Source organism: Psittacula echo (genome assembly GCF_963264785.1).
Source record: "Psittacula echo genome assembly, chromosome: 10".
Lineage (NCBI taxonomy): Eukaryota > Metazoa > Chordata > Aves > Psittaciformes > Psittacidae > Psittacula > Psittacula echo.
The window spans coordinates 19,891,689-19,918,850 of NC_137741.1; the positions used below are offsets into that span (position 1 = coordinate 19,891,689).

General features: G+C 49.9%; 1 protein-coding gene across 1 annotated transcript in view; it reads right to left on the reverse strand.

Moving 5' to 3' along the window:
- Positions 1–360: 360 nt before the first annotated feature.
- Positions 361–27,162, reverse strand: part of IGDCC3 (immunoglobulin superfamily DCC subclass member 3) — a gene marked incomplete at both ends in the record, with an annotated part of 96,537 nt that continues 69,735 nt past the window's right edge. The window contains 9 exons of the mRNA XM_080626760.1: positions 361–501; positions 611–818; positions 1,277–1,415; positions 2,393–2,497; positions 3,075–3,263; positions 7,990–8,154; positions 8,659–8,906; positions 18,444–18,609; positions 25,516–25,674. Coding sequence (XP_080482886.1) covers positions 361–501; positions 611–818; positions 1,277–1,415; positions 2,393–2,497; positions 3,075–3,263; positions 7,990–8,154; positions 8,659–8,906; positions 18,444–18,609; positions 25,516–25,674 — 1,520 coding nt within the window. The remainder of the gene's footprint in view (positions 502–610; positions 819–1,276; positions 1,416–2,392; positions 2,498–3,074; positions 3,264–7,989; positions 8,155–8,658; positions 8,907–18,443; positions 18,610–25,515; positions 25,675–27,162) is intronic.

A 27,162-nucleotide genomic window follows, 5' to 3' on the forward strand; every position in this document is an offset into this window, starting at 1 on the left:
GGCTCCATTGTATCCCCAGTCTGTCAGAGATGGGCGACTTTGCCGAACTCTGCCAAGGAGTCTTTTACTCTAGCAGCTGCAGGGAAAACCCATCGCGACCATTCTCGGTGAAGCCGTCGTCGGGAACACACCGAGAGGCCCGAGGGAGGTCAGAAAGATCAACTTCACAGAGTTTCCAAAAGGCTGGATACATATATATATATTTATATATATATATAAAAATAAAGCAAAACAAAAAAATAACAATCAGACCGTAGAAATCTTCAATTGACCTGAGATTGACAACTCGTTGTAAAGACATCACCAGCCGTGGGTTTGGTTTCTGGTAACTCCTACAAGAGGGTTCGAGTCTTGGCAGTTTTATCCTTCATTGGCAGGACGATGGTCAGGAGCCGGAGCAGCGGGATTGCCCAGCGGGTCTGGCTGCTCCTCGATGATGCTGAACTCATCCAGAGGGAGCGTGGTTATCTGGGTTTCATCATGGGGGGCTGGTGGAGCTGACTGGAGAGAGAGAAGGGACAATGCAGTGATGGGTTGCAGGTCACCAATGCCCTTAGACACGCAGCCGTGTCTGCATTTCCCAGGGGTGCTTGGATCCCGCTGGACTTACCGTTATTCCCTTATCCTGCTGCTCCTGGGATGGGGATGCTGGGAATAACCTCTCCAGCTCGTTCATATCCAGCTGCTTTCCATTCAAGTCCCGGTCGTCCCTGTCCCTGCGAGCAGCGCCATTCAGGACGAGGCCTGAGGTGCTCCGCTGGCTCCTGGGGATCTGTGGTGTCGAGAGCTGCTCCTGCACGTTTTTGCACATCAGCAGCCTGAAAAGTAGAGATGGAGCCTGAGGGTGAGCAAAGTGGTGCCACCCCCTCCTCATCTTTCTTCCCCCAAGCCCAAGTCTGCCTTACCCCTGTGCTATGCTCCTTCACTCCTGAAATCCCTCCTATAAAGTCACATTCCCGTCACCATTAAAGTGCTTCTGCTTCACAGGGAGGGTCAAGGCTTGCCAGAGCACAAATAGTGACACTCCTGGGAAGCACCAGATCCCTCAGCTGGGGACTGTGCTCATTTGGAATGTTCAGAGAAGCCCGTTGGATTTGTGTGCCCGGGAGGGAGGCAGGAGAAGCACCCAGCATTCATGGGAGCTGGGATGTGCATCCTAAACTGTGCATGGGAAACAGTCCATCATCACATCAGGGGTGCGAGACCCCAGTGTGGATACCCACATGGCATTAGGAACCCACCACCCCTCATGAGCAGTGATACGAGCAGCCCCTACCTTCCTCTGTACCCAAACATGAGGAAGAGGATGCAGAATATGATGCATGTGACGCCAATGTGGATCCCAATGATGATGCCGGTTGTGGAGGTTTTATTGTTCTGCTCGTCCTTCATGCAGTCGCACGGGGGATTCAGCACTGCCAAAAGAAAGGGGGAGAAAGGGGGTCAGTGCTGCTATTTTCCTATTGCTCCTCCAGCTTTTGGGGAGCCCACATAAAGCCCGGGCAGTGCTGAGAGCAGTGCATGGGGAAGAGGAGAACAAGGTGGGTAGCCCATGCAGGGCACTGCCTCACAAAGCAGCTCCCCTGCTCCTGGCACTCCAGGAAGGCAGTCACAGCAAACATAGCACTGGAAGGTCCATAGAGAGCCAGCTCACTACCCGGGCTGCTGTTACTAGATACAACTAATGAACAAAAAAAGACTCTGATGTTAACGCCTGCAAACCCTGTGTCTGAGGTGGGAGGTGAGAGGCTGCCACCACGCCAGAGCAGGCTGATACCCGATGGAAAGCACCGGGTAGGCAGATCCCAACAAGATTAGTATTTGCTCCAGCACAGACAGAGGAGTAATAACTGTCTCTTCAAGATATTCCCACTGGAAGGCTTAAAAGGCTTCCAAGTGCAGCAGGATGTTTTTTACACATAGATGAATACGAAAGGCGTGATCAGTTAAGAGGCTCCCTCTGGGGATTTCCCCTTTTCTGCCACATAATGCAGTGCTCATGCTCTACAGCCCTTCTCCTTTCCAAAGCCATGTGTTCTCCCTTCCTGCTGCCAGCGAAGGTCAAAATATCCAGGACAGCTTCAAGAGATGCTCTGCGCTCCACATCTTACCCAAGGATGGCAGCTTTCAGCTTATGCATGGAGGTGTGTTCATGTTCATGGCCTCACCTCTAGCTCGAGCTTAGGGGACAAAACTGGCAGTTACAGGTTCATTTGGTCTTCTCCCCCTTAGCAAAAAAGTCATCAGGTTGGACCAACAGGGATGGTGCAAACCATGGGGCAGAAAAGCCACATCAATCAGCACCAGGCAGTCCCAGGCCAGCAGGGTTTTGCTTCGTTTTGCTTATTTGTGATGTTGAAATTAAAGGAGTGGCCAAGATGTCCCATCTCACCTGTCCTCTCCATAGTTTCCCTCAAGGACACGAAGCGGACAGTTGAATTTCCATCTCCGTGCTGGTTATAGGCAAGGAGCTTGACTTCATAAACCACCGAGGCATCTGTTCGAAGGAGATACAAGAAGAGCATTTCAGGCATAATCATTGGTGGTATCTCCCCATGTGATGCTTCTCTAGGAAAATCTCTAGGATGCTTCTCTAGGAATCCTATCAAATACCTACAGGGGCCTACAAAAAGTCTGGAGAGGGACTTTTCACAAGGGCATGTAGGGACATGACAAGAGGAAACGGCTTTAAACTGACAGAGGGGAGATCGAGAGTCTTTATTACGAGGGTGCTGAGGCACTGGCACAGGGTGCCCAGAGAAGCTGTGGCTGCCCCATCCCTGGCAGTGCTCAAGGCCAGGTTGGACACAGGGGCTTGGAGGAAGCTGCTCTAATGGAAGGTGTCCCTGCTTGTGGCAGGGGGTTGGAACTGGGTGAGTTTTAAGGTCCCTTCCAACCCAAACCAGTCTGGGATTCTAAGGTGCTGCAAACACCCCTGTTACTAGGAAAGCACCCCGAAAGCCTGGGGGAGAGCTGCAGCATCTCTCATTTAGTGGCAGGACAACACATCTGAGCTCTCTTCTGCTAATCCTGGGGTGAGGAGGGGACATGGATCAAGCTGCCACCATACTCACCCAGGTGGGTAATGTTGTATGCTGTTACATTGCTGGGCAGTAGCACCGGACCTGTGTACTGGGAGAGGTGGACCTTGCGGTAATACAGCTTGAAGCCTTCATGCTGGCCCAGTTTGATGGAGGGCTCCCACGTCGCCTGGACGGCCGTGCTGTTAATGACTTTAATAAAGAGGGATGGCATGGCTGGGACTGAAAGAGACAGAGAAAGACAGTGGATTGCATGTGCTTTCATCGTCTGCATGGTGAGAAATCCCCCAGCAGCCTTTCCCCACAGCCAGTGCACCAAGGAATGTGCTAGGTGAGACTGAGAAACATCAGATCAGAGCAGATCCTGGTTTAACAGCTTTGAATCTCTTCAGGGAGCTGTATGAGCTGCCAAGGGTTTCCTCTGTTCAGTTCAGCAAGCAGAGAGGCTACTTTTACGCTCTGGTTGCAATCTGATGCTCAGCCCTGTCGGGTCAGGGCAAGAATGCAGCCACTTTGGCAATGCATTCCCAAATTCCACTTTTCTGCCCTCGCCCTCAGGGTAGTGAAGACCTTTCAGAGTGATTAATCCCCCAGGCAGGAAGGAAGGAACCAGAAAGGATGGAGCTGGAGACATGAGTCTTAAGAGCGTGCTAGGTACCTGCACTGGCTTGCATGATGCACGGGAGCTTGCTCTCCTGTCAGCTTTCGGAAGGTTTGTGCTTCTGTGCTGGGGACTCAGGAGAGAGCCAGGGGATGGTCATGAACAGCCCTAAATAGCTTTGCAGCCTGAGATCCCTGCACAGCTGTGGCTGGTTCCTTTTGGAAGGCAGGCACTTACCTGGCCTTAGGGGCACACGGGGGTTTAGCTGGGAAGATGTCCCTGCTGCTGCCTGGTGTCACCAAGGCCTGAGTCCACCAGGAAGCGTTTTGCTCCAGTCAGTGCCCCAAAACCCTGCCCTTGTTCTCAGGGGGTGCTGCAACAGGAGGTCAGGGCCATTCTCTGCCCAGGCCCCCATCCTGCCCCATCAGACTGGGCTGAGAGCCCAAGATTTGCAAACCAAAGCCAATTTTCTTGTGATGCAGACATCTGAGTTTTCCAAAGCTGCTTCTGCACCAACCAAACCCTGCCCTGGAGCCCTGTGCAGTGCAGGGACATACAGGACCACCTCAAACCTCTCCCTTCCCCTCTCCCTCCCTGTCTCACACCAAGGCAGAGATGTGTCTGAGCAGGACATTTCCACAAAACACCCAGACCAAATGACTCCATCAGCCTCTGGCACCATCCAGAAGGCGCAAAGCACCAGGCGCTGCAGGCTCTGCCCGGCCCAGGGCTCTGGCACCAGGAAGGAGAAGGGCTTTTGGGCACTGCGGTACCAGAGAGCGAGCTCAGCTACACCCTGCAGCAGAACCATCCAGCAGAACAGCCCTGCTCCTCCAGCAGCCTCCAGGCTTCGAGGCAGAGCTATTTTTCCCATCCCACCTGGTTACAAGCTCATAAGTTTCCAAATATAAGGACTGCTGGGCTTGTGTCAGATTGATGCTGGGTTTTGGCTTGTTTTTCCCCAAAGGAGGAACAGTGCAAACCCGGCCTCTGGCAGAGAGTTCAGCACAGCCACTTTGTGAGCCGTGGTGAGAAGCAGAGGAAATGTGACCGTGTCAATCTAAGACTGATGAGAGCTAAAAAGGGCATTTCCTCAATTTAACAGTAAAAGCCAAACCACACAGCACAAGGGTTTGGCTTTTCCCAGGCACTGAGAGCTCAAGCTTTCCCACAAGGAGAGTTAGGGGATGGAAAGACATCATCACTGGTGGTGAGCAGGAGGATATGGGCAGCTCTGTCTCTTCCCAAAGCGATGCTCTCCTTCAGGCTGCAGGGGCTTTGCCTGATGTCCTCCAAACAGGCATGGGGAGAGGACCAAGTCCCTGCTGACTGGTGAGCATCTTCATATGGATTCAGGAGGAAAGACCCAAGAGCAGGTGTCCTGGATCAGGTTAATGAGACTCCGTTGCCTGAGTGCTGCCAATGGGGAAAAAAAGGTACTTCTTTCTTGCTAGGATTCATTCTGATGTGCATTGATGGGAGGCTGTACTTAGAAATTCCTGCATGCAAAATGGAGTAAATTCTATTTATACCAGAATGTTCCATTATTCCCAACGCTACATAGCTTTGCAATGCAATTAAATACTCTTTTCTTCTAATTCTCCCAATTCCTTCTAGGGCAGAATTAGGAATTGTCTGGATCCCCCCTCTGAGAAGCTGGACCCTTGCTTAAAACATCCTTTTCCAAACCACACGTGAAAATGCCACAGAAAGGGAAATCGCATTATCCCACGGACAAAGAAACACTGATGTGGGCCATCCCGATTTGTGAAGAGTTGGCTTTATTTTATGGTTGCAGAGCCTTACATTTGATAAAAACCACAAGAATCTCTCTCCTTCAAAGTATGGAATATATAGTATTTATTCAAACTTTGATTATATATATGTATAATATTGACTATACGTATGCACTCGCAGAATGCATGTGCTCTTTATAAGGTTATTACACAAATAAGTGTATACAGGTGGAGTATATCTGTGTGTGTATAAATATATGTACACACAGCAGTGTAGAGGTGCTTCACAGAAGTATATATAAGACATCATATGGATCTACTATAAGAGAGGCATCTCCCTCATGCTAAGGGCTGGGATACTTGTTTTCCTCTTCCGTGCTGTTTGGAATTTTCCCCAGGTCATTTCAACTTTCTTCTTGAAGGCGTCTTTAGCCGAAGGTGACTAAAGGAACAGTCTTCACCCTAGAGAAATGTCAAAAAGTCCTGGAGAAAACCCTAAAAAGCATTAAAAGACAAGAGCAAGGAGTGTGTGCTGCTGAATGAAGCGGAGAGGGTTTGAGATTCAAAATACCACAGCATTTGTGAAACGGCGTAAAGGAGAACGACAGGGAGGAGCTGGAAGGACCTTCCTAGTGAGAGAGGTTTATGGAGGACAAGGTTCAGCTGGGTAGCTTCTCTACAGCATCTTCCCTTCTCCTTTCCATCACTGGCACAAAGGAAGCAGCATGGTGTTTCTAGAAAGCATTGGAGGCTTCAGCCAAGCGCACTCTCAGCATAGTCCTAGCCATGAAAAGCTGACCTCCTCGAGTCAAAAGCAGCCCTGCTCCTCACTGCCTTCACCATATTCCTACTCCAGACAACACCAGTATAACAGACCAGTCTCCAGCTGGCAGCATCTTTGCTGGCCACTCTGACAAGCACTTTCCACACAAGGCAGGACGTGGCAGCGTGATGACACAGAGGATCCTGCCAGCTCAGGGTTTTACGCACATCACTGTGGACATCTCAGTGTGTCAGGGAAATCCCATCCCTTTCCAAGGCTGTTACACAGGCCCAGGGGCTCCCCAAGCCCTGGAGAATCACAGCTCTCCAGTGCACCTCGGGGAGGCGCAGGGTGAAGAAGAGGCAAATCTGCAGAAACCTTAATTTGTGACAAAAGATACTGGATCCTGGCTGTCTGATCCACTCCCTCCTCTCTGAGCAGAAGGCAACAGGTACCCAAGTGAAGCAAAGCAAACAGGTCAAGCCAGAACTGGGCTTTTGAATCCCTTTTTATCCTCCTACAAGGCAAATGCAAGCTGACATTGAATGATCTTAACCAAGCCAGCTTGTCCATCCTGAACATGTTGCTGAAGCTTTGTTACACAGGACAAGGATAACAGAGCAGGACACTGCTGCCTTGAAACTTCAGAAAGCCAGGAAATTTATGATCCCATTATCAGATACCGAATTATCCCTGTCGGGATTGAAGGTAGTAATGACAAAAAGTCCTCTCTCACTTGACCCAGACTTCTGCAGAAACACCAAGCTCTATGAAGCATGGCTGCCTTGTAGCTCCAGTAGCTGAACTCAGAGCATCGGGTCAAGGAGTTTCAACTTTTGCCTTGGTCCATCCTTCTGCCTCTAAACTGGCAGGAAAAACAAACTTCAAGGGTGACTGATTCCCTGTGGAGAACCAAGGAAAATAAACTTGCAGGGAACAACCCAGTAGGGCGAGGATTTATTGGTGGTGTACCTTACATGCTGATAGTAAATGCAGTAAACATCTGAAATGGAATGAGAACTGCATCTTCCACGTGGATGTTAACACACTCTTTCACGTGATCCAGAGTAACATCCTCACAACCAAGGCCCTCTCTGCTGCAAATTCGAACTACTGAGTGTTTGTGAGAATGATGCAATGCTCTTAAGAAATCAGTTTCCATATGTAAGACAAACCAGGACCCAGAGGTGCTGGAGATGTACATGAGTCTCCAGGAAATGTTCCTAAAATGCCAGCTAGCAGATCACACTGGGACTGTGGTTTCTGTCTGGTGTCCATGTGCAAGAGTCCTGCACCAGAGCACCCGCTTTCTCGCAGGGGAAGCTAACTGGAAGCCATGTCTGGGAGGCCAAGTCAGGGAAAAAGCCTTGGAGATCACCCTAACTTCCCATTGCAACGGAAGGCAGCTCCAAGACAGGGATTTGTAGGTCAGGACAGCTCACCTCTGGTGTGTAGAGCAGAAAAACTCAAATTTAAAGAACTGTGGCACTTTTCAAGTAAGAGCTGTGAGTACCGGAGCTGCTGGAGGATGCTGAGATGCTGCTTGAGCACGAAATCTGCATTTAGCAAGCAGTTTAGGAAAAGCCCAGAGCAGCTGCAATGCACAAGACCAGCCAGGCTTGCACTCACCCCCTGCTACAACATCAGCAGTGAGAGGCAACACAATCAGTCGACCCCAGTGTGACGATACAAGTGAGCTTTCCACAATACCCCGGAGTATGAGGAGGAGCAGGAACAAGGAGCAGCAACACCACAGGCTATGTGCCAAAGCTCTCTGGGGTGACTGGTGCTGCTGCTACGCACAGCGACTTTCAGCATCTGATGGCCCAAGCGCAAAGCGTTCCTTACCTTCTCCCAGCGTGCTCACCACTGTGACTTCTGAGGCTTTGCTGGCACCCCGGGAGGTGTAAGCCTTTATATAAAAGCTATAGCTGGTCGAGGGCTCTAAATCAGTCACTAGCTGCTGGAAGGTGCTCTTGCTAACAGCCTCTTGATACTCCATCTCTACAGGATCTGAAGTGCAAAGAAAGGGAGAACAGAGCAGCATTAGGCTTTGCAAGAGGTAAAGAGGCTAAACAGATGTTGGAAGCAGTAGCTTTGGTCCCTAAGGTGGTTATAGAATCATAGAATAGTTCGGGTTGGAAAGGATCTTAAGATCATCTAGTTCCAAATCCCCTGCCATGGGCAGGGACACCTCACACTAAACCATGGCACCCAAGGCTCTGTCCAACCTGGCCTTGAACACCGCCAGGGATGGAGCATTCGTAACCTATGTATCTGTCCATGTAATTTTATGCTTACACTTCGATGCACTTTGCCAGAGACCTAAGTGGGCAGCAAGATTTGACTGCGTGGCTTCATCCTTCCCAGCCTTTTGGTATTTACAGCAGCATTACTGCCTTGTCAATGTCTTACAGAAACACGGAGGTGAAGGAGAACATGGTGGCAGCACTGTCTACTGCAGTGCAGACCTGCTTTACCTAAAGGATGCTCTGGGCAGTGGGTAGAGCACTGTACCTGCAGCTTTCCGAATGTGCAGCACGTAGCCGATGATCTCCTTGGTGTTCTGCAGAGGTTCTGTCCAGGACACCTGGATGGTGGTGGCAGAGACGGTCTCAGCCTTCACGCTCTGAGGAGGACCGGGCAGCCCATCTGCCCACAGCACCGTGAGGCGAGCGCTGGCTTGTGTGGAGCCGGCGCTGTTCTCAGCAATGCACTGGTAGATGGCTTCATCCGCCTGGTTGATCCCGTAGATGGAGAGAGTGCTGCATGGGGACACGAGAGGGAAAGCATCGCACTGGGTGCACTGCAGTGGGCATCCCTCCCCTTCAGCCATGCCACGGCCATCCACGCTGGCTCTGATGGCAGGGCACCCACATGCCTCTGTTTCCACAGAAAGCTTTCAGGAAGCTGCGCACATTTTGGGGAATGAAAAGCCCAGGAAGTGGATGCATCATTCCCTAGACCCCATGATTGGAAAGACTGTCTCAACTTCAAGAGGCTGTGGTTAGAGTACAGGCAGAAAGGGACACAGGGTGGGATGGGGAATGGCAGGATCTGAAGCCTTCCCAAATTCGGGAAGATCCCAGCCACACTGCAGAGATAAATCTGCGGCAACTGCATCCATATACCCAAACCAGCTTTAACTGGCTTGGTTCCAGTACACACCAGTGATGCCCATCCAGGCACCACACACGGTTGCTAAGCCAAGTCCAATCAAATGCAGCCAGAAAGCCCTCTGGTGATGCTCTAATTGCATTATAGCACATTAGAGCAGTCTTAGGGTAACAGTGGGATTAGCTGATTTATTCAGCGGGGTTACAGCCTCAACTCCTGCTCCTGCATTTCCAGCAACACCATCACCACAAGCCAAGAGCCAAAGCTTATAAGCAAGTCACAGGTTTTGTCTGCAAAACCTCAGGGCAGCAAACAGGATGGTTCTTCCAGCCTGCTCCTGGGGCCCCCACATCAGGCTTAGATGCTGGTTTCAGCCTCCAAATTAAAGACAGACACTGGCTACCTTGGTGGAAAACATCCCTAAAGGAGGAGGAAAACCCAGCCATGTACCAGCTTCCCAAATGAGCGCATTCCTGAGTCCAGTGCCCATCTCTCCACCACCTCCAGAAGGGGCGTTTAGTGGCTTGATGGGCGCAGGGACAACCATAGTTCTTGTACACGTGGCCCCATGAACCGAAGGCCCTTTCTGCACTGCGTGACCCTCCAGCAACGGTTGTGTACAACCGGAGCAAGTTCAGGGCCAGCCCAAGTGTTGTACTGCCCAATACCTTTAAAACAACACCAGCAAATATTGACTCAGAAATAACTGTGCAACCCATCAGCTCTATCTTGGCAGGCAGCACGCAAACCAGCTTTTCTGAACGACATTTGCTCACAAACAGGGACCCATCAGTACAAGCCCTGCTCTCCTCAGGAACCAGGCCAGGAACAAGGTGATTCAGTTTGTGACTATCCAGCAGACACAAGCACACATGAATAAACACCCAGCGTGCCTCCCTTCCAAGACACGGGGTGGGGAGTCTCACCACGCTGAGCCCAGCTCTGAGCTGGGTATGGAAAGGCAGCCTTTGATGCTGGAGATGCTTCTACCAACCCCGAGGCAGCAGCTCAGGTTATGATAAAATATGCTTATTATGCCCTTAGTCCTGGTAGGATGCTCCACAAACAGGGCACCTTGGGGAGAATTTTTGAAGTAAAGGTCCAGTAGGGACCACCTAAACCCAGTGACAGCTTTGGCACCACTATAAATAGCAGCGCAATTATATTCATTATTGCAAAAGGTGGGGATTGACTAGTCCTAGAGATAGGCTATAGAATATACCCCAACAGCACTGCTTGCCACTGCCTCTGCTTCCACTTTAGAGCACCACCCATTTGTGCACCACTCTGGATTGATCCCTATTTCTACTTCCAGTCCTGTCCAGTTCATTTGAACTGTGGTTTGCTTCTGGCTTGGCAGGAATGTTTAGCAGACCATGATGCCTTCAAGCTTCAGCATCATCTTGTTGGCTTACAATGCCAAAGCTCGCATGAGCTTTGTGGTTGCTATTTCTGCTGTAAGAAATGACCTGAACCTAACCTAATCCACATCCACTGCTTGCTTATAGGGAGAACGACACTATTTTCTTCTCCTGCAGTGAATTCCAGGAGGATCTGGGACTTGACTGCACATGGGTAAATCCCAAGCTCCCCTGCTGATGCGAGGGGCACTTCACGCCTTTTTAGGAGTCATAATCAAAGCTGCCTTTTATGTAAATGAAAACTTGTACATGCTAAAAGGAAATGATAAATAACCTGCCACTGCCTGCCTGTGTGTCAGAACGAATGCTGCTTCTAATGGCAGCAAAATATTGGTCTTTCTGTATTAAAATTTATTATTGCTGTTGATTTAACATTCATATTCCTGTCTTGCAAATTATCGGGGCCATGGTGAGTGAGCAAATGTTTAACAGTCATCTATTTATGTCCTGTGCCTTTGTTTCCTTGGAAACATTGTAAATGGAATATCAAATGTGATGGTTTCAGCTGATATGGAGATTTTAGAGAATCAGCCCTAAGCTCCTCTCATAGCCACGGGCTCAATGTATCTGATTAAATGGAAGGAGAAAGGTAGAGGTGGGAGGGGGACGCAGGGAGGAAGGACCTGATGTGTGGCTCAGCTGTGTCAACAAGGGCTGATTCCTGCGAGGACAGATGGCAGGAGGCAGGATTACGCCATCCCAAAGCTGCACTTGCAGCTCTGCACAAAGCAGATGTGTGGAAGGAGCAGCAGCGCTTCCTTCTGCCCCATCAATGCAGGGATTATTTCCACGTGGCCGCTGTGCATCTGGGCACCCAGAGCAGCCAGGCCGTGCTGGCACACAAGTCAAGAGCAGCTTTCCAAGCACAAAGCAGCTCAGGAACAACAAGGAGTATTTAGGCTCCTTTGCTTCCAAGCATATTTATATGCTTTATAAAGAGAGAGGAAAATATGGGGAGGAGGGAAGAGGGGAGCTTGGCTGGAAAGCAGTGCAAGGAGCCCGATGGCAACAGCATGATGCTGGGGTCAAAGGAGAGTCCTGGGAGGATTGTGGGGTGAGCAAAGCTCCTCTCATCCAACACAGACATGTGCTGGATGCCAGCAGTCCTGGAGCAGGACAGCACTTGGCCACTGGGAGCTGGAGCTGGCCAGAGCCTCGGCCATCTCAATTGCCCCTCTGCAGAGGTCCCAGGGTGACCGGTAACGCTGTCATGGACAGGGAGTCAGGAGATACTAGTAAGTAAAACGCATTCCCACGAAGAGGCCATGGCAGGAAGCTGGGAACTTGCCTTGGGCTTTGAGAAGTTAATTTTCCTGGAGATTTACACGGCTGGGTTTGGCTGCACTGTGCAAGAAGAGCCTCAGCCATCCACCACCTGGGGCCCGTGGTACCTGGAATGATGCGCAGGCAATGGGGGCAATAAAACAACTGGATTTTGGCTATGCCTGGATAAGTTGGGAATACCAAGTGTGGAGAAGTTGGTGAGCAGAATGCCCAGCACCTAAACCCCAGCAGAATGAGAGCAAGGGTTTTCTCTCTCCACCTCTGTCAGTGCCTCTAATACCCACAGGCAGACCTTTAAAGGAGGCTGCTGAGCCCCCTGCAAGCCCCACACGAGCCCTGAAGCATGCTGGTGGCTGTGATAAGTAGGGCAGGAGCTGGCAGTGAGTTACAGGAACCCCAGCATCACCCCCTCTAATACCTCTGCTGTGCATCCAGTTCCATCTTAACCACTGACAAATCCTTCCTGCCTTCACCCACCGCACCACCTCCGGGATGCAGCGCAGCAGGGTCAGTGCTTGGCCCAGCAGCTTTCCCAGGTTTTGCTGCTTTCAGTCTTCGTTTTGTAAGGAAGCTCAAACAAAAGGAAAACACGCAGTTGCTGTGCGAGGAGGCGCGGGGCGTCTCTGCGCCTCAACCATCTGAAATATGCAGCGTCCTTTCATGTCTTCCCATCAACAGGGGGAAAAAAATCTGTCACTTTGGGACATCTGCTGCTGGAAAACTTTCCCCGAGTGCCAGACTGGCAGCGCCATGAGCACGTCAGGCGAGGCGAGATGCCAGAAGGGTTTCTGCCGGTCACCAAAGCCGCTCCGTGAGCCGAGGGCTCCATCACATCTCTGCACAATGCCCTGACAGGCATTGATGGAAGTGGGGAGAGGAGCCGCTGCAGATTCACACCCGGCTGAGCTGAGCTGAGAGGCCTCCGCTGCTCGAAAGCCGCGGTATTCCCAAGCTGTCTTCCCAGTACATAGGCAAGCAGGATGACTGATCTGGCTCGGGTCAGGGGTCCAGGCCGGTGACCGGAGATCGGCTTTCCAAAGGCTCCTCTGAAAAAGTCTGAGAACTGAAGGAAGCCTCTTCATCGATTCAGCAGCACAAAGAAGAGGGGCCCATCTGGAAGGATATCAGCATGCGTGTGCACGGGCGCACAAAAGGGGGAATGTGATGAAATTAATGCAGAGAGCAGGCTGTGGCTAGCAGGGAGAGCATCCCAAGTGCCAGCAGCTACAGGAAACCACCAGCACCACACTCAGGTCCCCATCCCCATGCCTTGCTCTGCCTCCATTTGTTATGGGTTATGTTGTGTCACGCTCTGCCGAATGAACGGCCAGGACCCAGCCTGATTCTGCAGTTATAGACTCACCAAAGCACAGTTTCTGCAGGGATGCTACTGGTCCCAGTGAGGCCATAGGGATGCAAGGGCCAGCAGACTCTCAGCCTGCAAAGCTGGTTAGAGATGCTGCTACTTCCCACATCCCTGGGAGGGGACAGAGTCCAGCAAGATGGGGATTTGGATGTACAGCGTGTCTTCTATAAATGAGATGTTGTAAACGGCATCACTCTTGCTACAGGAGGCACAGCAGTGGCACCATCTCATCCTGAAACATTGACCCTTCTTTGCTGGCTTCATGACACCTGGGTTTGCACTGTCTTGACATGACATGTGTGCTGTGTTCCCCATGGGAACTCACCACTGCTCAGGCACTGTGCTGAGGATAAGCAGGAGCTGGCTCAGCTCCACAATCCAACTGCACACCAAGTACTGGTGGTACACTACAAGAGCAGCTCAGTGGAGCAGCACACAGAGAAAAATCACACAGGCACCTTGGCAGCAAAATAACCACAGCCACATAAGGAGAGACTGATGCCCGTTACCATCGACTGCTGCAGATCCCGTGTGTGGGATACAGCTGCATGATTCCAGCGCAGGATCCCTGCTCAGTGCTGGGAAGGTGGGATCATCCTGATGCCCCGCTGTTTGGCAGGGCTTTGGGCGCTCGTGCAGAGACCCTCCTTGCAAGGCCATTTCCACGTGTCTTCCAAACAAAGTGAAACCCATAAATTACTCTTAAATCAGGAGCAGCTGCTTCACATCCCAGTCTTCCACACACTTATTTGTCATGCTTCTGGGAGCTGAAATATGATTTGCTACACAGTACCCTTCCCATAATCACCAACGGTCTTCAAACTCACTGCATGAATAACCTGCAGGCTTGCCTGTCCTGCCTTCAGGTGTCCAAATCCCTGCAAATTCAAGAGTGTTGGGGGGGGGTGTGCACCATGAAGGGATGTCCAAACCCATCTGCATCTCTCCACACCCAGCTAAAACATAGGGTTTACAGCAAAAAGCCACCTTGTGAATGACAGGCTCTGGTTTCGGTACCAAAAGGGCTGGGTGGCCCTTCAAGTGAGTCCATCCCAGAGCACTGAAACAAGTGCAAACCAGTGAGGAAGAACTTAAAAAGGAGACAGTTCATAAGGGAAGGTCACAGAGAAGAGCAAATGCCACCTGAGCCCAGGTCCTAACGAAGCCTTTTTCCACTGGAATAAATGAAGTCCCTTAATTACCATTTTGTAAATAAAACCTCCTTGGAAAATCAATATTTAGAGCCTGCCTTCTCTGAAGATGCTGGCCTTTGTTCCTTGCTGTTACGGCAATATCAACCCCATAGCGTGATATACTTCTAGGCTGAAAATGACCCCCCTGAACCTGGTTGGGTCAAAGGAAGAAAAGCAATAAACCTTTCAAGAGCAGTAATTCAGGTCATATTTCATGCTTCCCTGTAAATTTTGGAGCAGCAACCTAGAAAGCATGATTTTACACCAAAAAAATCCCCTTCCTCCTGTAGGGATACACTCGTGCTTTTGGGATGGGCTGGTGATGCCAGGTGGGAATTTTGGTGGAAATGCCCATTACACCTCTTGGGCATTTGGATCATGATTGACACAAATCACCCCATGAGAACAAGCAAAACAGTATCTCTGATCGACAGAGAGGGACAACCCCTATGGCTGCTGGACACGGGGATGGTTCCTCTAGAGTCAAAAAGGCTAAATCAGCTTCTCTATCTGAGAGCACGGCTCAGTGCAGCATCACCCTGACAGCAATCAGCTCCATCCCCAACCCAGGGAGTGCACAACAAGGCAGCCCCAGCGTCAGCTCCTTCACTGATTTTTATTCACAGCTTTTAATGGAAAAGCCCACAATTCCCTACGCCGGAGCCTTCATGCATTTTTCATTAACAATTATCCGCTATCCCAGAACTGCTTTTGATTTTTGCTAATCATCGATTGGATATTTTGTTCCCACACAGCTGGCATTTTCCAAACATAACAACCACCTCTGGAGAGGGCATAGCAGAAGGCTGATCTTTCATGCTAATGTGCCTAGAAACACATCAACACGTCAGGTGATGAGAATTCATACCTGAGGGACCGCGAGGGAAGAGGTGTTTATCAGACACAGCCTGTGAGGCTGATTCCACTGTGCTGAAAGGCTGGAAGTTGCTTAGCAAGTGACTGCCTGATGTTGTACCAGCAGCCACATCCAACCTGCAGTGAATCCAGTCTTGAAGCTGCTGTCCCATCTCACTGATCATGGGCTTCTGACCTTGAGGGTTTGCTCTCCTTGGGTTTGCATAGGAGAGACGGAGTGGGGTGATGCAGATGCCACAGGGCCCTTCACAGCTTTGTGAAGCAACATTCTGATGGACAGATCATCCCATCGGCTGTGGGTTTGTGCAGACACACTACTGCCCACAGGAGCAACGCCTCAAGCTTGCAGGAGCAGAGCAGCATCTTGAATGCACCATGTTCTGCAGGTCTGGATCTCACTTCCAGCTCTGCTCGTTTACAAGAACAAAGTTGCTCATAAGGATACATTTTGCAGTCAGTTAGCACATGCTATGATTTGGGATGATTTACACCTTTTTCCCCCTAAAAATCCCTTTGGGGGCATTCAGACCTTCATTGCCATATTAAGCAGTGTTTTAATTCAAATGAATTTTGTAGGAAACCATGTAATCTAATTAAAAAGCTCACAGTGCAGTTTAGCGGCTCCATTACCAGCAGATTCGAGATCCATCTTTACACAGACAAATATTTTCCAAGTGCAATAGACTGATAAATCCAAGGCATAATCATAGACCGATTCCGCCCGGAACTAAGTGGGTTACAGCACTTGGTCATGCCCATGAGAAGAAAACAAAGGACAACCTGAAGAAGCTCTGAAAACCCCCCCAGTCTTCGATCTGTTGCCTCCAATTCATGGAGTACCAAGCCCTGCTGTACCAGTGAGGGCATTTTCCAGACTGACAGTGCTGGAAACCACCAGGCATGGCCACTTGCCTGAAGTTGGGGGTCAGAGCAGACCAAGACTAGTGCTAAAGAAGCCAAAAGTTCAACATTGATGAGTACGATGGCCTTAGGGCTCAGCTTTACAGTCGGGTTACTATAGTTTGAGAAGATGCCACGTGTCAGCTGAGCATCAGCGACTGGATGAGCTCCCTCAGCCTCTGCCAGATGCAGTGTAATGTGATCCTTGAGCTCACAGTGGAGAAGGCTGACATGGGATTGTGTTAAATGATTCCCATCAGAAAACGATTACAGCGATGTTTACCAAGCTACAGTTCATATGCATGTGTAGCTCCAGGCACAGGGACCTGGCCAGAGGACATGACCATGAATGACTAAAGACCCAACTTCTACCTTACTCAAACAGCGAGGAGAAACGGTTTCACAGGCAAGACATCTGGGTGAGACAGAGCTGAATTCAGTGTGAATTCATGGATTTAATGACTCCTGGTAAAGTCTTCAGACACTTCTGAATCTGTTTTCCCGTCAATAAAAGGGGATGCATTAATATCCCTTCTTCCATTTCTGCTCTATTCATATTGGAAACCCATGCAAGGAACTAGCCTGGATTGTATGGCATCTGTATGTGCACACACTAAGCTTCCTGAAGCTCTAAAAGCTTCTGGCTTGGAGAAAAGCTATATTGATCAAGAAGATTTTATGACAACTCACACCTTATTCTTCTTGCAGCACACAACTTCCCATCCTTCATACAGCAAAGCTTTAAGAAAGCCTTAAACCGCGAAACAAAAAGCCATATTACATAGGAACTTGGAACAATAAACTCTTGTTCCTTGAGGAACAAGCCACGGTGCCTGTGCAGCATTCTCCAACAGTCTAAACTGCAGGTCCAGACCCTCCAGCAAGGTTGGGTAGTTGCATTCATGAGACACAGTTGTTAATACACATAGCAGCTATCTATAAATGATGCCACCGAGTACAAATCTCTACCAATAATTTAGCTTTACAACACAGGTGCTATAATATTTCAGGGTATTGTTCCACTCTATTTCCATAGAAACTATGTCATCAAGTTGTAATTTTCACACTAAGTGCATCCCACCGCATCGGTTCCTCAGTACAAACATCCCCCTCCCGTCAAATGAAAACGCAGTTATTTAGCACTCAGAGAAAACACTCTCCCCTGGTGAGATAAAAGGCTGAAGTTTAGTGAAAGTCAGCTTCCACGCAAGTATTACTTCAAATGTATTTACATTTGCCCACCCAGGCAGGTCAATGTTCAGGGGTTAAAGCGTGGATCCTCCACTGTGGAGTAAGTGTGGTTCCTGCCAACTCCAGGGACAACAATTGGTCCTTCCAGGAATACCCAGAAAATGACCAGGACACTTCTACTGAGTTCCTGAGGCATCAGTCAAAGTCCAGTGCTGATTTCCTGGCACAGTAAAGCACAAAGCACTGAAATACAAGCCTACAAAGTGCAGCCAGTAGGACTGAAGCAGTGTTTTAGTGTATGAAAGCCCAAGTTGAATCCACATACCTGATTCTGAACATTACTACCTTCACATTAGCTCTTTGCTAACGCAGAAAGAAAGTCAACAACTCTCCCACTCCCCTTTTCCCTGGAGTCCAGACAGTTCAAAATAACATCTTCTAATGTAGCCTCCCTCAAAAGCAGGGTGAGGGAGCACTGCATCAGTCCGAGGGATGTGTTACAGCAACCCACGTTACCTGCTGAAGCCTAGCTGGCTCTAAAGCACTCCCTTTAAAAGCACTCAGGCAGCAAGGGTGCAGTCTCTCTGAATCATTCATGCCTATCTCAGCCTCAAGCACAATAGGTCCACATTGAAAGCAGGGCTTGCACACCTCACCAGGATGTGCTGCACACCCCACTGCTCTCTGCCAGCCTTCACTGACCACTTCAAAATGAACTACTGCACACAACTGCGTTGAATCCGCTGCCTGCACAAGAGCTGAAGCCTGTGTGAGCTAACTGGCTTTTTACCCAACAATCTGACCTGCAGCGGCAGCTACTTCTGGACCATCAGGTAGGTGATGTCAGTCCTCCATGCATGGTAACTCCGGTTTGATGCTAGGGAATGGCACAACCCAGCCGTGCATCTCACACTGCCCTCCACCCCCCACAGCAGACAGTGCACAAGGACTTACCTGTTGTTATTCTTCAGCTTAATGTGGTCACTGGTCTCCAGGATCTGCCCATTCCTCAGCCAAGTGATCTGGGGTGGCGGTTCCCCTTGGGCCACACACGTGAAGATGGCAGTAGTCCCCACAGGCCTAGAAATGGACTGGGGATGCTGCACGAACTCTGCAGGGGCTGGAAGGAGGAAGGAGAAGGAGGGTGAGAAGAGTCATGATGATCCCACTTTATCCTGGTACAAAGAGCAATCCCATCAATAAGACTTGTCTGCCTGAGAGCATGGGATGCTTGGGCAACCCACAGCATAGGCAGCAGATAACACTGCATTTTAGTTGCCCATCCTGGCAGTCATGGCATCACAGAAGGCATTTGAAGGTCAGCTCAGTACTGTATGGAGAGCCAAGGACCTGTACAGCATTAGCAAACTGCTTGCAAATGGAAAGAAACATATGGATGTGCAAGGAGCAGTCTGGCAGCTTGTTCTTACCCCTGTAAACAGATTTGCTGCAGACTACTCTGGTAGCAATAGGCTGAGGAGCATTTTTAGCCCCTGACCTGCAGCTTGGAACCTTTAAGGTTCTGCCAAGCCTGGCAGAAGCCTTCACCATGCCTGTAACTGCCGCTCCTCCCATAACCAAGTATCTTCACCTTTAGCAATAACATTTTTAAACAGCAAGTGATTTCCCCTCTTCCAGCAGCTCAAAGTAGATTTAAAATCATTTATCAGAATAAACCAGCGTATCAGGGCCTGAAAGACACTGCCAAATAGGTGAGTTTATTCAAGCAGTTACGCTTCAAAGGGCAAAGTGATAAATACACTCCACGTTGCTGCTGAAACCGAAAATCAGGGGGAAATGGCAGCAGCCACAATGATGACAAACAGATAGAGGCACAGGCCCATAATGAATTTACTGACTGGAGTCACATAATAGATGGCTGGTGTTAAACTTTTCCAACAAAAGCAAGATTATCCAGGGAGACCCGCTCCGTGCCACTCACTGGCATTTCCCAAGCATGGGGCTGGCCACCAGGGATGGGAGAAGGGAGCATAATGGTCTAGTAAAACGTGCTGAGGAGCAGCCAGGCTGCAGGCAGGAGCAGCTACCCAAGAGCTGAGCCTTATGGTTTGTGGCCAAAAATCCCCTCAGGGTATGCTGCAGCAGTAGAGGGTGATAAAGCTCTTCCCAGCTGTGTGCATGCAAGGGAAGAGCATCACTATTGCTGCAACAAGGTCAAACCACAGCGAAAGGTGTAAGAGCAAAGTCATGCATGTCGTAAGTCCTGCAAGCAGAAAGGCACAGAAATTCACTGAAGAGCCCGTCTACCTCAAAGGAGCCCCTCTTCCCTTTTGAATACTCAAAGGGAAGCAGAGCATGGCAGGTCTGACTTAACATTAGTGGTGGAGGGTGTCCGCCAGCAGAGTTTATTGTCAGGCCACTTCTGTCAGCGCTCAGGTCTACTGATGAACCTGATCTCAGCAACCTAATGGACACATATTTCCAGAACCTCCTGCTACATTTCCCCACGTGCCAATCAATCCCTTGTCCTTTCATTTCCCTCCTATTTTTTTTTTCCCACTCTAGACTTATAAACTGAAATAAAATTCAGGATAGGTTCAACCGGAGTTGCAACTGTGGATAAACAGGAGGAAAAGCCCCTCTTCCCCGCAGTGAACGGTTCCTTTGTGGCATACAGTGAGAGCAGCAGAGACTTGATTTTCAAGGCTTCCTTAACCTCCTGCCCCCCTCTTTGTGCTGGCGCAGTTTTGCAGCAGCAATTACTTTGCAAGTGGCTGTGCACCTCCCTGCTTTCATCTGGGCTCACGAGTTGAACCCGCACTACTCGCAGGTGCAAACCCATGATGCCAAGGAAGGGCACAGCCACCTTCCGGCTCCTCCTGCAGCTCCATTAAAGATCCTGCTGCTTGGCTCTTTGCCTCTGCATGCCCAAACCTCAAATCATTTGCTCCAGCAGAAGCAAAGTTTAAACAGTGAAAAGAAGCATCCGGTGTAACCTTTCTGGAAGCGCCCTCTCTCCTTATCCTCCCTTATTAGCCCATGTCAAGAGGGAGCAATGGGAGTGGTGTCGCGTGTGACTCAGGGTGATGGAGTTGCAGCTGCGGCCGCTGGCCTGGCGCCAGTGATGCTATTCAGGACCATGGCCCCTTGGGTCCCCCCGACCCCTGCTCCCTGCTGCCGTCCCTCCTCTTAGCTGTCTCACTAAACACAACCAGATCAAACCCCGGCTCCTGTTTAACTTGCTTAAACTCTCCAGGGAGCAGGCGGCCACTCCGTCAAATGGCTCCCAGCTCTGCTGTGCAGAGCTGGCCCTGCTCAGTGGCATCCTTCGCTGCAACACAGGGGATGTCCTTCCACTGTTCCTGCTCCTCCTGGCTTTCTCCAGTCATTGCTCGGTCCTGTTCAGGTCTCACCTTACTCCTTTTGGTGCAGGAGGAGCTGTAGTGCAAAAGAGCCCAGGCTGCAGCAGAAACCCATGGAAAGGCTCCTCATTCTCATCACCAGCTTCAGCAAGTACATGGTCTGGATGCCACTGGAGTCTTACCATGGGGACAGACACTGCTGCAAGCAGATGCCCCTGTGCTGCACTGGACCCCTGTGCTACAGTGTTCATACCAGCATCCCCAGGCAGGGTCCCCTGCGGTGGCTGGTAGTGCATGGTCTGGGATGAATGGCTCTTTCCCAGGACAGGAGAGCATCTGCTCTCTTCCTCCCAGCTCCTCTCTCTGCCCCTTCAAATGATTCCAACAGGAACCGAGAGTTTGCCACCTCTGGCCCTGCGTTAGCAGAGAAGGAGCAGAAGCAAAGCCCTGCCTTCAGCCAAGCCTCCATCCTCCTCGTCATCCATAATTAACAGAGCATCCTGTCACTGCTCATCTCACCCTGCACGGAGGCGCAGCAGCCTGAAGGCCTCTCCCTTTCCATACTACGTGCCAGAAGGCCATCACAGGCGGTGAGGGGAAGCATATCTCAGCCCTGCATGAAGATCTTAATGAAGATATTAATGAAGATCACTGTTAAGAGCAGAGAGTTCAAACCTGGCAAGGAGGAGTGGGCAGGATCTAGCCCTGGCTTGTGAAGTGTGATGAAACCAGAGTTGATTATTCAGGATTTAATGGGAGGGAGAGAATCATGCAGTTTTAATGAATATTTAAAGGCGTGACATTGGTATCAAAAAGCAATAACCCTTAATACCACCCCCAGAATCATCAGCCAAGTGCTTCGATAGCTTCTACTGTGCTCAGCAAACTGTGATAGCATGAAGATGTGCTGTAACAGCGGGTTGTAACAGGAGACCCAGATGGGCTCCATCTCTTTAGAGACATTTCATCTCAGCAGTGACCAGCCATTAGCGTGTCCCTTAGGATAACAGGGAGCTTCGCTGCCCTTCCTGTGAGTTTTTGCCTGGCACTCGCTGAGAAAGGCTGTCCTAAGGATCCAGGAGCACTGACAGATGATGCAATGGTGCCAATCCTTGCCCCTTGCATCTCAGTATTATGAATTCTCCAGTAGCCAGAGTGACAGGGTAAGGGAGGGAGGCTGGGCTGAGGAGGAGGAAGAATAACATGGAAACAACAAAACTCCATAAATTAGGCTACTGAAACCAACAATAAGGTTATAAAAGAGAAGACAGGTCAATGGAGAAGTCAGTCAAGCACAGCATCAGGTGACAGGAGATTTAAGACAAAGAACTGCTGCCTGCTCGGCTTCTTTCTGTTGACCACAAAGAATGCCCAGATGCTTGAGTAACTTAAATAGCTAAGCTGTATGGCTGGTGGGATTGCTAGGGCCAAAGATGGAATCTGTGGCCGTGTCCCCTGGGAAGCAGGCAGAAACTACTCAAGGAAGCTGTTGTAGAGGCTGTCTGTCAGCCTTCAATGAGTATCACGAGCTTCTCAACCTGGCAAGCACACACTGACCCACGCAGCACACACTGAAGCCAGTTTTTGCAGCATGAATTTAGGGCTAAACTCAAGCACAAACCAAGTACCACAGAGCCAAGCCTAAACCACTGCAACTGCACTACATCTGCAGCTGAATTCAACCCCGCAGCCAAGGCTTGCAATGCCGGCAAGCAGGAACGATGGAAGAAACATCAGGAAACGCAGTGGTGGCCGGATCTGTTGGACCAAGGAGCGCTGCCCGGTTCTGCCAGCAGAAAGCAGGACGAACAAGGCAGTCATTGTCAGCAGAGCCTTCCAAACCACGTCCTTAAGATGGGCACTCATTTATGAGATGGGATCTCATTTTTCTGCATAGCTTTCAGGAGGAAATGAAGCGTGGAGTGGAGAACACTGGTGACCATCTGGCCATTCACAGCCCATCAGTTTGTTATGACACCAAACACATAATAAAGCACAAAAGATTGCACAGGAGGTAGAGGGAAAGCGCTTTGATATATTTTTCTTGCCTTGCCACCGAAGCCTGCTCTTCCCCGGCACCACACGCACGCACACCCTCCGCTTCAGCCGGCCGTATATTCGGCCCTTCAACAACTCCCCCCGTGGGACTTTGATTCGCAGCCCGGCACAAAGCAATATTCAAATGCCTGCGCCGGGATCTGAAGAGAAAATGGAAACTTTCTTGTGTGAGAACCTTACAAAAGAGATCAAAGGAGCCTAAATGGCCAGGGGAGGGCAGGGAGGGAGGGAGCGGGGGATTGACGCCTTCTCCTCTGAAGGGAGGAGGAATTCCCAGGAAGATAATAAGATGGTGTTAGATGATCTGAAGGAGAGCTTGCAATGGGAAAGGACGTTAATGCCAGAGCAAGAGCAGAGCCCTGTGCCAGGGCACCACTGCCCACGCAGCTGCTCTGACGGGACGAGACCACCGCTGGCAGCAGGAGGGAGGACGTGGTCTGGGTCCCAGCCTCCCGCTAACTCCTTGCCTTACAACAGGAAACACGGCCCTTTCTCCCCCTGTTTCCCACCTATAAAACGTGCCTCCTTCAAAAGATGAGGGGGTAAGTTAATTTGTGCCTTCAGGCACTTCAAGGGCCTCTGCATAAAGGCAGCAAGTACCTGGCCTGGCGTGCTTTGAGGACGCTGTATTGTCCTAGCCCTGTGCTAACTTCCTCTCCAACCAGGCTTTTGATAGCCCGCTCTTTGCTTTTATTCTCCTTACGGATGTAATTTGCATCGCTGACATCTTGACAAAGATAAAACCCACAGTCTCCCATGTCAGTCATTATTGCTGTTTTCTTCCCAGACAAACCTAACAGCAATCATTTGTACCTCTCAGCTGGAAAATTCAGCCAAAATGAGATTCAGAGGAAGGAAAAACTGCTTCCAAAGGGAGGGTGAGCAAACCTGGGATGAGCTCAGCTGCCTGGCCAGGGTCTGGCTAGCTTCCGTGGGGCACAACAGCCCCCTGAAAAACAGAGCATTTTACAGATGGGCAACAGAGGTTGGGGTCCTGCGTGCTGCAGCCCATGTCTAAGGGCTACACCAAGGATGCACACTCCTGCTGAACACAGGAGCATCCCCGTTCCCCAGCAGGGCTGGGCTCCAATGGCCCTGTGAGGACCATTCCGAGGACAAACTCTCACCTTGATTCCCCAGTGAAAATCCACAGTAATTCTGCTCCAGACAAACGCCAGCACTAGACCAGCTGCTCAGGAGCTGGTGTTTAAATCACCAACAAGACTAAAAGCTGCCCATCTGCAGCACTGAGAAGTTGTGCTACCTTTTCCCCTCTCATCCAATTGCTAACAGAAGCAGTCAACAGTATTCAATAATTGTATTTTTATGACTTCATACATTTTCCAAGTAATTTCTTTTGGTTCTGCCTGCCTGCCTCCTGGACATCAGCTCAGCATTTGGGTTTAGTAGCTCTCTGCCACATGCAGAGCTCTCCTGCAGCAGCTCTAAAGGGTTTGTATAAGTACAGTGAGGTTGCTTTTAATGCTTGGGCTGGTGTTGCTTAATAAGGGGACTCAGGTCTGCCCTCCTCCAGCCAGCTGGGATCCCCCCTCATTGCATTGCTCACCCAGAAATCCAACAGCAAAAAAACCAGGGAGCTTTCACCTCCTCTCATGTCTGATCAGAACCTGGGACTCAAGAGGCATGAGCAGCCCTATAGGAGCACTCTCTACACTGTTCCTCGCTGCTCCCATGGCAAAGGGGAAGAAGGAAGCCAGCACCCAGGGCCCACAGCTGCTGCATGAGCACTGCAATGCCAGTGACTCCCGGGACCTGTCAGGTGAGCATCAGGGCTGGAGCAGGGCACTTTCCCCATCACCAGCATGAAAGGTTCAATTAGTTCACTCCGGCAGGAGGTGTGTAATTTTAGATTCAGGATATCATCAGTCAATAGTTAATGAGTGAACTGATGAGAGCACGAGATGCTTTAAGTGGACTAGCATGAAGAGGAGGTGAGTGCCTGTAATCAGGGCGGATTACTGCCATTCAGAGCATGCTGCCAGCTGGGTTTGCCTTCTGAAATACTTGCCTGGCTCCCCTCACCATGGAGACTGGTCCACAGAGCATGTGGAGTGGATTTGTTTGGTTTCTTGAGTGCTGATCTCTACTCTGGGCTGACCCACCCTTTACAAGTGGCATCTCAGGACAGTTGCTGTGAGGAAGAGGAGCAACCTGCATCTCCTGGGGATGGCGCCCAAAGGATGCTTTACTCATGTCATGGCAAGGGGTTCAAACAGCGTCAACTGTCAAAGGAAACACTCTCACTGACTTTTGGAAATAGCTTTAGACTTGCTGGTGCCATTCCAGTTGGAGAGCAACACTTTCTGAGTGATATGTACTCCTGGATATCACTGCATGATACCTAGCATTTCAAGATGTCCAATACGAGAACAGTGCTCGCGTCCCCATATTATTAAGGACCATGCAGGGGTGAGTGATGACTTTGGTTGATTAATTCAGTCTGAGCTTTCTGCTGAGATGTACAAGCATGATAACAAGTAACAACGCGTGTGCTATGCCAAATAAATGCCTGTGACGGGATGGAAAGCCATTGCACCCATGCAGCTGAGGCCTCAGCTGAATGACACCAGGTTGCTACCCACCAGTGTGTGCACCCCTGCTCTGTAAGCCCCAGGTTTGCTCACCTTGTACAACGAGGCTGCCCTGCGCGGTCCTTCGCACCCGCGTGCCGGGTTTGTTCGCAGCACACACATAGATGCCGGAATGCTGCACAGTGAGATCAGAGATCATCAGATTTCCTGTGCCCAGCACCTGGATCCCCTCCACGCCAATGGGGCGGCCGTCTGAAAGAAGAGGAAAAGGATAACAGTCACACGCTGGACCTTTGTGTGAGGTTCTCCCCACAAATGGAGTGGTGCCATGCTCCGTGACTGGGATTTGCCAAGTAAAGTCAATGGGTTGTAGCTGACACTTGGCAGAACTGTCTTCAGGAGAAAACCAGGATCCTCACCTACATGTTTGCCCAAACCCAAGGTATCAGCACAGGAAATGTGAACGCTTTCACCCAGGTGTTCAGATTAAGACAAGAACACTGTTCACTAGAGCAGTTAAACCAAGTTAAATCATACCAGCCTCTCTGAGCTACTGCCTGGGTTCTTATATTAGATTGCCCAGGGATGCAACCAGCTCAACAGCCTGTTTCCAAGAGAGATGCTCTGGGAAGGAGAGGACCAGTGCTTCCAAATAACCATGCCTGGGCTGCAGCACAAGGTCTTCAAAACAGAAGTGTTTAATGTGAAATAGTTCAGTATCAGGGAATTCACCTTTTTCCGACAAAGCCTATTTTTTACTGGAAAATTCCCAGCCAACTCTAATTACAATGTGTTTCATTAGTATCAGGCTATTGCTTTTTATTGCTTCATTGATTTGTGTTTTAAGACACTCCTGACAAAGGCAGCTCTAAATCAGTGCTAGCATGTGTCAGGGTGTCCGAGCAGAGGGGCAGGGCAGGGGGGTACTTTTACTGAGGAGCAGTTAAAGGGAGCACACTTTCATCCACTGGAAAACAGGTATTCAGTTCTTCTCTTCCCTTTGATCAAGGAGTTTGAAGAACCTACAGAATGGGAGAAGCAAGTTTGGGTTGGAAGGGACCTTAGAGCTCATCCAGTTCCAACCCCCTGCCACAGGCAGGGACACCTTCCACTAGAGCAGCTTGCTCCAAGCCCCTGTGTCCAGCCTGGCCTTGAGCACTGCCAGAGATGGACTTCTCACAGAAGCCACCCCTGTAGAGAGCTCCCCTGCTACCAAAGCCTTGCAAACCCATAGAAGTGAGGGATCCCATTTCAGATTAACAGCAGCATCCTGCTAGGAAACACCAGTAAAACATGGACTGAAAGCTACAAAGCACTTCCCAAACGTATCTCCTGCCATGCTCCTTACATACTGTTTTCCAGGGAATTTTTAAACTTCAAGGTTTCCTTGCTTCATTAGGCAGGGAATGCCAGACCACTTCATTATTTGCATTGCAAAGAGAAATGCTCAGGTCTTTTAGAGAGAGAAAAACAATGTCATTAAATGATTAAATGATCACATAACTGGCCAAGCCACTGCAGCAGTAAATGGCTCAGTCATAAAAAGGACAGTAAAACATGACCTGTCCTGCATTTAATGAGCAATAACAAGGAACCATTCCCTTCAACCATCATCTGAACTGAAGTGTAAAGAGGCCTGAATTAAATTCAAATTGAAGTTGATTTCATCTTTTAAATTAAACCTTTTGGAAGTCCGTATTTACATGTAAAAATCAAATCTCTCTTGAGAGGGTGTGGGTG